This window comes from Cyphomyrmex costatus, unplaced genomic scaffold (assembly GCF_001594065.2).
Source record: "Cyphomyrmex costatus isolate MS0001 unplaced genomic scaffold, Ccosl1.0 scaffold530, whole genome shotgun sequence".
Lineage (NCBI taxonomy): Eukaryota > Metazoa > Arthropoda > Insecta > Hymenoptera > Formicidae > Cyphomyrmex > Cyphomyrmex costatus.
Genome location: NW_017279525.1, coordinates 111,733 through 124,495, shown reverse-complemented (window position 1 = coordinate 124,495; position 12,763 = coordinate 111,733). Strand labels below are relative to the sequence as shown.

The window sequence follows — 12,763 nt, the reverse complement described above, 5'->3', positions numbered from 1 at the left end:
AAGTTTATATTAATTCTATTAAATTATTAAATATCCAAATTATGCGTATGTGTATGTGTGTGTGTGTGTGTAATGTAAAATTGTAAAACATTAACATTGCAAAGAATCAGATAAAAGAAGTACTATATTGCTTAAAAGATTTTACACAATTATTAAAAAATAATTTATAAGTTTATAAAACAATTATTCGAGAAATATAAACATCATAAAATTTGATTGCCATTACATGGTAATAACAAGCATGACATTTTGGATGTCTCTTTAATAAAAAAAAAATAACAAATATATTATCCTATAGAACTTGAACGAAACAGAGTGCGAACAATTGGCGCTCGAAGCGTATGTACCGCATAAATTGCTTAATACAGATCAATCGGATCGATTATAATCTCTCCAGTGCAACTCTCCAATAGACAATGTTGCGAGCTAGTCGACTCGTCGTATCCCGCGCGGAGATCAAACGAAACAGACCATGCCGCTTCTTTATTCTACCTCGATGTAGAATCAGAATTATGGTGTGATGCGAGCTCTTCCTTGTCTTCGCCGGTACCGTTCCTCGCCCCGTAATCACGTTGTATTATTCTGCTTTATCTGCTCACGCTTTACTTGCTCGATCGATCTCTGCAATCTTGCACTGTGCGAGCGTCTCGAAAAAAAAAATTCGCCTTTAAATGATCAACGAACAGCCAATCGATTTTTAACTCGACCACATTGTTAAAGAAAAAAAAAAAGAAATTATTGGTATGGTACATACATTTTCATCGCCTCGCGTATCCATTACATCGCGTCGCGCCAAAAAGGTATCGATCCGTTCAGTAAATTCAGCGATCGGCCGAGAAAATTCGCATTGCTCCACAATCTCGGTACCGCTAGGTGCTCAAGCGATACCGAACCCGGAATTGATTCGTGCGGATCAGTGCCGTGTCGAAATTACGGCAAATGGAACGGATTCTACAGTCGCAATGATACACAGAACGGCAAGAGTCATTATCTTCATCATCATTCCGGCACGCGTGATCTTACGTCGCTTCTCCCACGTAAATTCTCTCCCCTCCCTTCTCCTTGGTCGACAGATAAGTAAATTGTTTCTGATGCGTTGTTCATATGAACTAATCTGCACTGATGTTAAAATTAAATTTGATTCAATTTGACTTATAGTATGCGCAATTACACACGTTTATAGTTTCCATGGACTAAAGTGCGTGTGCAAGATTATCTTTAATTATTGCTGATACATAAATTCATATAAATATAAATAATTACCCAAATATGGCTGTAGCTTTAAAATAAATCGTACATTTATTATTTTAACTTGATATTTCAACTTATAAAATACTGTTTGACGTTTATTTTCATTTTCAAAATTGTATTATGATGCGTTTGAAAATGTAAATGTGAAACAAACCATTTTTATTACCTCACTAAAAAAATATTATAAATTTTTTAAAAAGACGTGAGTATGATTGTTATTTGTAAAAATTATGGGTAACGACTAAAATTGGTCGATTTATCGAAATAAAACAGACATCCGTGTTTATATGCTCTCCGAATTACATGTGAGTTTTCTCATAAATTTTTTTAAAAACGACGAAGAAACCAACATTAAATATATGTATACTTTATATACTGATAAATTTTATTTTAAAATATGCCTTTACATGAATATGTCTTACTATAAATGAGAATCACAAGAAACGCTCCAATTTATGTTGACTTGTGTACGTTTCTAGAAATATGTATATTAACGTAATATTTTTGAAGCACTCTGAGATAACTTTATAATTTTATGCAAAATATAAAGTATAAGAAAAAAGTTCATGTATTTAAACTATCATGAGAAGTTAAATGAAATTATATGTATATTTATTTAATGCAAAAAGAATTTTGGGTAGCAGATGTGAGCTCGATGGCTCGCGCAAACCGTCTAGACTTAATAAATATCTTAGTACAGAGCAAAAAAGTGAACTCGACCAGTTTCTGCCCGAGAACTACCGCTGTATCGATGCAACGGGATATTTATGAATCGGCAGCTATTCATTTAGTCCACGGAAAGGATTGACAAGTGAACATTACAGATATTAGAAGAGAGGCGTGGACGGTAACGTCTATCGCAAGATACGTCGCCCGACGAAGGATAATACCAGCTCCCGAACTGAACCAGATGCGTGTAGCGACCGGGATGCATACGGAAGAAGCTAAAAAAAATACTCGCTAGACCGAAGAGATCTTTGTTTGTCCCTTTGCAAAAAGACCCGTGTTTCTCTCTCTCTCTCTCTCTCTCTCTCTCTCTCTCTCTATCTCTCTCAACGGCTTCGTCTCTCAACGGCCCTAAGTAAATTAATGTCTTCGAAGCACTCCCTTGAAGCTGTTAATAACAGCACCGCATCGAGAAAATTAAGCGGTTTATTTGAAATTAATTATGGCTCTTCAGACCAGCTTGTATTCGTTCTCTTCGCGTTGACAACCCTTCATTCATCTATATTCTTCTAAATAGAGTAGATCATACATTGTTTCTTGTAAATTTTCGGAGCAAATTTTGTAATTGTACGTATGAGGACATATTTTATTATTTTATAGTATAAAAATACTGAAATTTGTTCAGTTAAAAGTGTTCATTTATATGAAATTTTTTTAAAGAGACAATGGCCCTATTAAATCGGCCTTGAAAGATGTTTCTATATAGCGAGCTCCATCGTCTGGAAACATGTTTAATAATTCAAATATTCCTGCAGGCGTATTTGTATGTAAATTTAAAATAATACGAGAACAAGGGGTCTCTGTAGCATCGATTAAGCGAGCATATTTGAGATGGACTGATTTCTCAAATGATCTAATGCAGAATAATGAATAAAGAAGTATGATGCCGTTGAAAATTGAGTTTTCTAAATTTTCCAATTTTCCGAATATAAATACGATGAAAAAGTGAATAAATTGATAAAAGTTAAAATCTCTTTTTAAAAAAGTTATTTTTACATTATCTGAAAACTAAGTAGTAGATAAAAAGTTCCGTCGATTTCTAAAGTTTGCAATCCGTATATCATCTTGCTTATAGTATAAGTTATTTATGGAATTCATACATAATGAAACAATTTTGCACTTGTAAAATTTATTAGTGACTTGCGAAATTTGCGATAACATTCAAACGATAATACATCGCCACACGTAGTGGCTGATTCATATGGTCGTAGGGGGACTTTAAGATTCGAAAGGAAGCCACGGGGATCCGCCGCTTCTCGTACGTGCATTCACAAGTAAATTAGCTGCATCATTGTCTGCGCGAACGGACGAAAGCAAAGGAGAAAAAAATATCGACTGAATGTAAATATGATAAAAAATCCGCGCGTCATCCGGTTGACGAGAATCAAAGAATGCTCTTCAAGGCGTCGCGATGCGTCGACGTGACGACGGGATTTCTTATACGCGGCATTGCAAAATCATTCTTCGATATCGAACGCATAAGCGGCTTATCGATTGATTCTCTCGATGTTAAAAAATCTCCACTTCTGGTTACTTGATCGATCTGTCTCAAAATTTAAAATTTGTATTGTATAATACAATAATTAATATTTTTATTTGATATTTGATTTAAATATTTCTTATTTTTCTAAATTTTTCAGTTTCCTTTATTTAAAATATTTTTTATATAATATATAATATATGAAATATTCATTATTTTTCTTTCTATAATAATATATATTTTTTATAATTTTATATACAACGATACTCTATGTTATCGATGTAGATGCATCACATGTGATTTTGGAAATGTATCAAGAGCCACAATATATTACAAATATTATATAAGACTGTTTTATGTAAATCATTATTTCTTAACTCTAAAAAGGGAATACGATTGCATCTTCGTTATATTGATTCAGCAAATTTCTAGCTCGCTATTAGGGTTTCAGAAATGTAACTAAAATCTCAGTACATATATAATGAAAATAATTCTCGTATGTACCAACTGTCTTGCTTTAAGATTATTCTCCGTAATAACGTAATTAGACCACCTGCGGCGAGAATGCGTCGCGTGCTTGCCCCATTCTACTCTTTATTTTTCGTTTCCTTGCTTCTTTGTTTCTTCTTTTGCATCATACGATGCAATAGAGACTCACCAAGTTCAATTTGTATATGAATGAACACGCATTGGCTTTACAATGTTGACAAAAGCAAAGAAACTTGACCTAAGACTACTTGGTGCAAGGATCGCCAGGAATATCATACGGAAGAGCGATAAAACACATAGATTTACTGTTTTCACGGTAGAGAAGCAAATATACAGTTAATCGCGATAAATGTGATCTAAATGTGACATTGAAATATTGTTCGATGATGAATTTAACCTTCCGTCAGTAATATGAAATTTTTACTTTTTGTCAGCAACCTGACTCTTTGAATTTTACTAACAAATTTTTACTGCTATATAGATTTGATTACATTTTACTTATTTTTTACAAATTTAAATTTATCTACCAAAATTTACAATAAAAAATCGACTATGCCTTTAAAACGTCCAATATTGGGGGGTTATAATAATAAGAGTCACTAAAAGTGGCTATTAATTTAGTTATTTGAATTTTATGATTATTTTAGTTATATATTATTAGCTATATCAATATTAAATGTCAACTTTGATAATTCTGACTTTTTATCAGTTATTTGAAATTCATAATTAATGCATATTATAAACGACATTTATCTAGTGATGATCATGCACTGACAGCCGATCTTTTTCACAGAAGATGCATACATGAGAGCTGTTGAATTGATTTTATTCTTCGACATTATTGCCATCTGCTATCCTTTAATTATTCCTGATAATTGTTGCGATTATTACCCGTCAAGAATCCTGACTTCGCATAGCAAGAAAACTACTGGAAAAAAGTATCTGGTCGATTGATAGAGAGAGAGAGAGAGATAGAGAGAGAGAGTATGCAATTATTTCTTCGATCTATGTACGCCTCGATCATGTACTCTACCCCTGTCCATTGATATAGTTGATTAATTTAACGTTATAATTGCACCAGTTATTATGACGATGACTTTATCCATTCTGATCGCTTGTCCGAACATGGCGCTTATAAAGACTATCTATGAATATATTTGTTTGATTATCTGACCTTGGCAGAATAATAAATTTTTATTTTTAGATTATCTATATGTCCGTCAAATTGGATCACTTTATATTTACATATTATTATTAGATATAAAAATTATATGACGTATTATATACATATTTACGCATTTTATCAAACTTTTACCTTTACACAATGCATGCGTTATATTAATTTTAAAATGCTAATATTTTCTTTGTACAATTTATTGTTTACATGTATATACTTCTTATATCTTGTAATACATTTTATATTCTCTCTCTTTTTATATATTATATATTTGCAATCTTCTCTTCTTTTAGGCTTCACTGGAACTCAATGCGAGATCGACATAGATGAATGTGCGGTAAGACCGTGCATGAACGGTGGTACCTGTAGCGATCTGATCAATGCTTTCAAGTGCACCTGCGCCGAGGGTTTCACCGGCACCCACTGCCAGATCAACATCGACGATTGCATCTCGTCACCATGTAAGAACGGAGGTACTTGTCAGGACGGTATCGCGAGGTACACATGCGAATGTCCGGCTGGCTTCACTGGCGACTCCTGTGAGACCAACATCAACGACTGCGCCTCGAATCCATGTCGCAGTGGTATCTGCATCGACGGCGAGAACAGTTTCACCTGCAACTGCTCCCCCGGTTTCACCGGTAATCTGTGCCAGACTCAAATCAATGAATGCGAGAGTAATCCGTGCCAGTTTGGCGGTAGATGCGAGGATCGTATCGACGGCTACCTTTGCGTCTGTCGACCGGGTACATCTGGTGAGAATTGCGAGGTCAACGTCAATGAATGCTACAGTAATCCGTGTCGAAATGGAGCCAGATGTATCGACGGTATCAATAGGTAAATTTGAAAAAAAAAAACAAACGTTATGTATTTGGTCAAATTCAATATCTTTTAAGATATTGTAGCTTTTTAGAAACTGCTACGGTATGCATTTCAGTGTTGGAATTTACTTGCAACATTTGACCTATTTTCGGCTTAATTCCCGCCTCTCATCTCACCTACGCGCAGATTATTGAGGTAAAGAGTAAACTAAACCGAAAATTGGCCTAAAGTTGCAATTAAATTCTACACACATATTATTTATTTTAATTCAGTTTGACATCGATATAAGATGCCAAGAGAGCATCAATTAATTATTAAATTGTTAATCAATTTAATTTGTGATAGTTTTTACTGCGGTAGTTTATTAGAGTTGCGTTTCAAGACTGACAATTGTTCGACGTGCAGTTTAGAAAGGCTACATATATCAGTATATAAATTCACGCTAAATTATATATAAACAACTAAGATCCAAGACTGTTATAGGCTTTGTATTCGTATATTAGTTATGTTCTTACATTAACGGTCTTTAGTATTGAATATTCATTATTTATTTGTTTGCGTAATTACTATTTTTTCTTTAGATTCACAATTTGGCAGAATTGATTAAATATATTTATCTAGTTAAATATATATTATTAAATGTGTGTTAAATATGCATATATCATATATGTATAGATATCCTGCGCGAATATTAAATTGACTGATGATAAAGTATTGGATTTAAAAGAACTACTTGGTTTCGATTCTATAACTTACAATAATTTAATATCTTTATGTGAAATTTTCTTTTTTACTCTCATTGAAAATGATCTTTTTTGAAAATAATAATAAATTATATTAATTAAAAATAATATCCAATCAGAGAGAGTATGCATATCTAAAATTGGGACGTGATACATCTTATATTTTGATTTTGAATACACATGCTGAATAATGACAATTTAATTATCCCATAAATGTCGCGAATCCGGTGCATATTTTTTTTACTTTAAAATTCCTTCATCAAATCAATTATTATATATTGGTATTCAAACAACTGAGTAATTCGAATGCAGATACGATTTAATAAAACTACGATTTAATAATCTTTTACTGCATCGATATATTACTATGCTCTTTCATTCAATTTTTCATTCATTTTGAATTCAATTTCTTATCTTTTAGGTACTCCTGCGAATGCGAACCCGGCTTCACCGGCCAACACTGCGAAACAGACATAAATGAGTGCGCAAGTAATCCGTGTGCGAACGGCGGCCGTTGCATCGACTTGATAAACGGCTTCAGATGCGAATGCCCACGCGGTTACTACGACGCCAGGTGCCTGAGCGACGTGGACGAGTGCGCGAGCTCGCCCTGCCTAAACGGTGGCACTTGTGAAGACGGGGTGAACCAGTTTATCTGCCATTGCCTACCCGGTTACGGCGGCAAGAGGTGCGAGGCGGATATTGACGAGTGTGGCTCGAACCCCTGCCAGCACGGTGGCACGTGCAACGACCATCTGAACGGCTACAGCTGCAAGTGTCTGCCCGGTTACACTGGCACCAATTGCGAGACCAACATCGATGACTGCGCCAACAATCCGTGCCAGAACGGTGGATCCTGCATCGATCTCGTTAACGATTATAAATGCGTCTGCGAATTGCCCCACACCGGCAGAAATTGCGAGGACAAGCTGGATCCCTGCTCGCCAAACAAGTATGATTTTTCTTTCCCAATTTATTTATGAGGATATGGGGGTAGCTAAATTCGTGATATTCGTCATGACATTTATCATTTTATCACTTGTCATAGTGTTCTTTTAAATTTCTTTTTCTTCACTGCATCACATTGAATTATAGCTGTAGTGAAGAACAGAAGTCTTAAGAGTTTCTCTTAATTTCAACGAAACACATTTTCATGGATGATCCGCATGACAAGAACGACTTTGTAACATTGCTATGTCATTTGCAGATGTCTTCACGGAGCAAAATGCTCGCCATCATCGAACTTCCTCGACTTTGCGTGCACATGTACGGTCGGTTACACAGGCAGGTTATGCGACGAAGACGTGAACGAGTGCGTGATGACGTCGCCGTGCAGAAACGGTGCCACTTGCCGGAACACCAATGGCTCTTACCATTGCCAGTGCGCGAAAGGCTACGAGGGCCGTGATTGCATCATCAATACCGATGACTGTGCATCATGTGAGTACGAACCATCGGCTGTTCTTTGCTTCTTTTCCTTACTTGCTACAGATGCAGATCTTCTTTCGCTTTCATTTAAGAGAGACTTAATGCGAGTCTATAGAGCGTCATCTGTTTTATCGCGCGATGACATGGATTATATTAAACACATTTAATAAACGTCGGCCGTATGACACTCAAAGAGAATATTTTTTCCTGTTCACAGTTCCTTGTCAAAATGGCGGTACCTGTCTAGATGGCGTCGGTGATTATACGTGTCTCTGCGTAGACGGTTTTAGTGGCAAACACTGTGAAGTTGACATTGACGAATGCTTGTCGCAACCCTGTCAAAACGGTGCCATTTGTAAGGAATATGTTAATTCCTATACGTGCCAATGTCAACTTGGTTTCTCCGGAATTAATTGTCAAACCAACGACGAAGACTGCACCGACAGTAGTTGCATGAACGGAGGCACGTGTATCGACGGTATCAACAACTATACATGCGTCTGCAAGACTGGCTACACAGGCTCGAACTGTCAATATCGTATCAACGAATGTGACAGTTCACCCTGTCAGAACGGTGCTACTTGTCATGATCATATGCAGTACTACACGTGCCACTGTCCGTACGGTTATACTGGTAAGCAATGCGATAAATTCGTGGACTGGTGCGCTGAAAATCCATGCGAGAACCAGGCAACGTGCGTGCAACGCATGAACAAGTATCATTGCAATTGCTCGCCCGGATGGACTGGCAAGGTATGCGACGTAGAGATGGTCTCGTGCAAAGATGCCGCCATACGGAAAGGCGTACCAGAGAATAGTCTTTGCAACAACGGTACCTGCGAAAACATAGGCAATAGTCATCGTTGTCATTGCATCGACGGTTATACTGGCTCTTACTGTCAAGAAGAGATAGATGAGTGTGACTCGGCACCATGTCAAAACGGCGCAACCTGCAAGGATCTCATTGGCTCGTATCAGTGTCATTGCACTAAGGGTTTCCAAGGTCAAAATTGCGAACTCAACATCGACGACTGCCGACCAAATCCTTGTCAGAACGGTGGTACCTGTCATGATCTGATCAACAACTTTACATGTTCCTGTCCACCCGGTACTCTTGGTTTTATATGCGAAGTTAACATTGATGACTGCACAATGACTGCTTGCCACAATAATGGCACCTGTACTGACAAAGTGGGTGGCTTCGAATGCAAATGTCCGCCTGGTTTCGTTGGACCAAGATGCGAAGGTGATATTAATGAGTGCTTATCGAATCCGTGTACCTCGCCCGGTACACAGGACTGTGTACAATTAGTCAACAACTATCACTGCAACTGTAAACAGGGTTATATGGGCCGTCACTGCGAGATCAAAATGAATTTCTGTGATAGTTCTCCATGTCAGAATGGTGGCTTTTGCATGGCCAAACACGATAGACACGTTTGCATGTGTAATAATGATTATCACGGCACCAATTGCGAATTTGCCGGTTCCTACTGTGACTCCGAACCATGTCAGAATGGCGGCACATGTCATATCATCGGAAATGGTTACAAATGTTACTGCTTGCCAGGTACAACCGGTATGCATTGTGAATTCGATGCCTGGAATGAATGCGATAGGCACCCATGTCAGCAAAACGCTCCTTGCATAAATAAGATTGGTGACTACGCTTGTGATTGTCCTCCCTCGTGGTCTGGCAAAAATTGCGATACGTACGATTCAAATTATCCTGGTGGAGTATTCGGTAATACACCCAAAAACATGAGTGATATTAATTTAGAACGCGAACGTCAGAAATGTGTCGAAAATGAATGTAAGGCTAAGTACAATAATGGACACTGTGACGAGGAGTGCAATCGGTTAGCCTGCGAGTTTGACGGCAATGATTGCTCATTAGGCGTCAATCCGTGGCGCAACTGTACCGCACCCGTGGATTGCTGGAAGTTATTCATGAATGGCGTGTGCGATGAAGTCTGCAACAATCCGCAATGCCTCTACGACGGCAGAGATTGTGGCCCGAAACTTCCTCCTTGCAAGTAAGTATTTTTAGTTTTATTTCTTTTCTTAATTAAATTATTATTAAAATGCTACAGTCAGTTCTTCTATTTATTTTTTATTTATTAGCACAAAGTATTTCATAATTATATATTTATAATGTTTTGATGTAAGTTTCCATAATAAGTTTTTATTCTTTATTTCTTTTATTGTGAATATATTAAATAAAAGATTCTTGCAAATTGTTTATTAATTATATTTGTAATATTTTTATTTATTATATTTATTTTTTAAAATTAATAATATTGAGAGAAGGCTCAACAATAATATATAAAAATTAAATTAGTGTAACGGGTAACGAGCCAAAATAAAAACAATACAATGCAAAGAAACAAAGACACACAATATGTTAAATTAAAGATAAATAATAAAACATGAATAAAATAAACGTTTCGATGCCGATCGGGTCATTTTCAATGTTAACAAATTTTCAAATATTAATTTGTTTTTTAGCCCAATCTATGATGCGTACTGCAGAAAGCATTATGCTAACGGCTATTGTGATTATGGCTGCAACAACGAAGAATGTGACTGGGATGGTCTCGATTGTGATAAGGAGCCGCCGTCATTGGCAGAAGGCGTCATATCCATAGCTGTCAGAATGGACGTGGATAGTTTCCGAACTAACATCGCAACCTTCTTACGTGACATTGGTCATTATCTAAGAACAACGCTTCGCGTTAAAACGGATGAACTTGGCAACGAAATGATATATCCTTGGAAGCCTGAGAAAAATAAGTTTCTTAACGTCTATACTCGACTGACGTCCCCTCCCAATAGAAAAGGTGCGGTGACTTTTCTGGAGATCGACAATCGCAAATGCACTCTAGCGCAGGGTACGTCCTGTTTTTCATCAGCGAACGAAGCGGCCGAGTATTTAGCCGCCGCGGCGTTGAAGCAACCACTGTCGCTAAACTTTCCCATCGAGCAAGTGCGTAGTATCGTAGGTACTCAGAATACGGACTATTCGGATAATCCAACGAATTATAAATATGTTTTCATCGGTGTGGTCATTGTGGTGCTCGGTGGGTTACTAGTGGGCGTCCTGGTAACCGCACAGCGGAAGCGTGCTGTTGGGGTCACATGGTTCCCAGAGGGCTTCTTAAGAACCAGTAGCGGTAGTGGTCAGCGACGCCGATCACGTCGACGCGGTCCGGACGGTCAAGAGATGCGTAACTTGAATAAACAACCGTCAGTAAACTGCATGAGCATGGATGTTGTAAACGCTCGAATACAATCTCAGTGGTCTGACGACGAGTCTGATCTGCCTCCGTCGAAGCGGATGCGTGCCATCGAGCCGGGTTACGCAAGTGATCATACTGTTATCACAGACTACGAGGAGACCGAGCCGCGTATGTGGACACAGCAACATCTGGACGCGGCTGAGATACGACGACCGGACGCGGGTGGTGTACTGACGCCGCCCAGTCTCGAGCATGGTCAGGATGTGGACGCGCGCGGACCATGTGGCATGACACCACTGATGGTAGCGGCGGTTCGTGGTGGTGGACTCGATACTGGCGAAGAAGAAGATGAGAGTGACGGAACCGCGGCGGTAATCGCTGATCTGGTTGCCCAAGGCGCAGATCTGAATGCTACCACAGATAAGAGCGGTGAGACGTCGCTGCATCTGGCTGCGCGTTATGCTCGGGCTGATGCGGCCAAGAGGTTGCTGGACGCGGGCGCCGATGCTAATTCACAGGATAACACCGGTCGTACACCACTGCACTCTGCTGTCGCGGCTGACGCTATGGGAGTTTTTCAGATTCTGTTACGCAATCGGGCGACAAATTTGAACGCGCGAATGCACGATGGCACCACGCCACTAATACTAGCGGCGCGTTTGGCTACCGAAGGAATGGTGGAAGACCTCATTAACGCCGATGCCGACATCAATGCCGCCGATAACAGCGGCAAAACCGCGCTACATTGGGCCGCGGCGGTCAATAACGTCGACGCTGTAAACATATTGTTAGTGCATGGTGCAAACAGAGACGCTCAAGATGATAAAGATGAAACTCCATTATTCTTAGCGGCTCGCGAGGGCAGCTTTGAAGCATGTAAAGCATTGCTAGACACATTTGCTAACAGAGAAATTACAGATCACATGGATCGATTACCTCGCGATGTTGCAAGTGAGAGACTGCATCATGACATTGTCAGACTACTTGATGAACATATGCCAAGGTCGCCGCAGATGGTTACAGTCATTCCGAATGGTCCTCTCATGGGTAAGCGTTTTTATAACATCTTTATAATATGCATGAATATCACAAAATGTTCTACTTTTAAAGAAAAATTTTATTATTAATAATAAATTTTATAAAGAATTATTTTAATGATTTTAATAGATATTTAATAGATTTTTTTATTTCATATTTAATTTTAAACTATATGAACAATTTTTGGACAAATAATTATACATTTAAAAAATTGTGCAAAATGTATATGTATATGTAAACAAAATAAAACAGTGGTTTATTAAATTTTAAATTATCTTATTTTAAAAGAGATATGATTATGTATTAAACAGCGTTGGAAGCATTGTTACACGTTCCGTGTCGCATAGGTCACCACTGTATTGTCTCACGT

At 38.1% G+C, this 12,763-nt stretch overlaps 1 protein-coding gene across 1 annotated transcript in view; it reads left to right on the top strand.

Annotated features, from left to right (window-relative positions):
* The window catches only part of N (neurogenic locus Notch protein), a 122,870-nt gene that overhangs the window by 108,684 nt on the left and 1,423 nt on the right, over positions 1-12,763 (top strand). Inside the window, exons 6-10 of the mRNA XM_018546266.1 lie at positions 5,417-5,960; positions 7,110-7,640; positions 7,896-8,128; positions 8,334-10,152; positions 10,625-12,402. Of these exons, the coding sequence (XP_018401768.1) occupies positions 5,417-5,960; positions 7,110-7,640; positions 7,896-8,128; positions 8,334-10,152; positions 10,625-12,402 (4,905 nt within the window). The remainder of the gene's footprint in view (positions 1-5,416; positions 5,961-7,109; positions 7,641-7,895; positions 8,129-8,333; positions 10,153-10,624; positions 12,403-12,763) is intronic.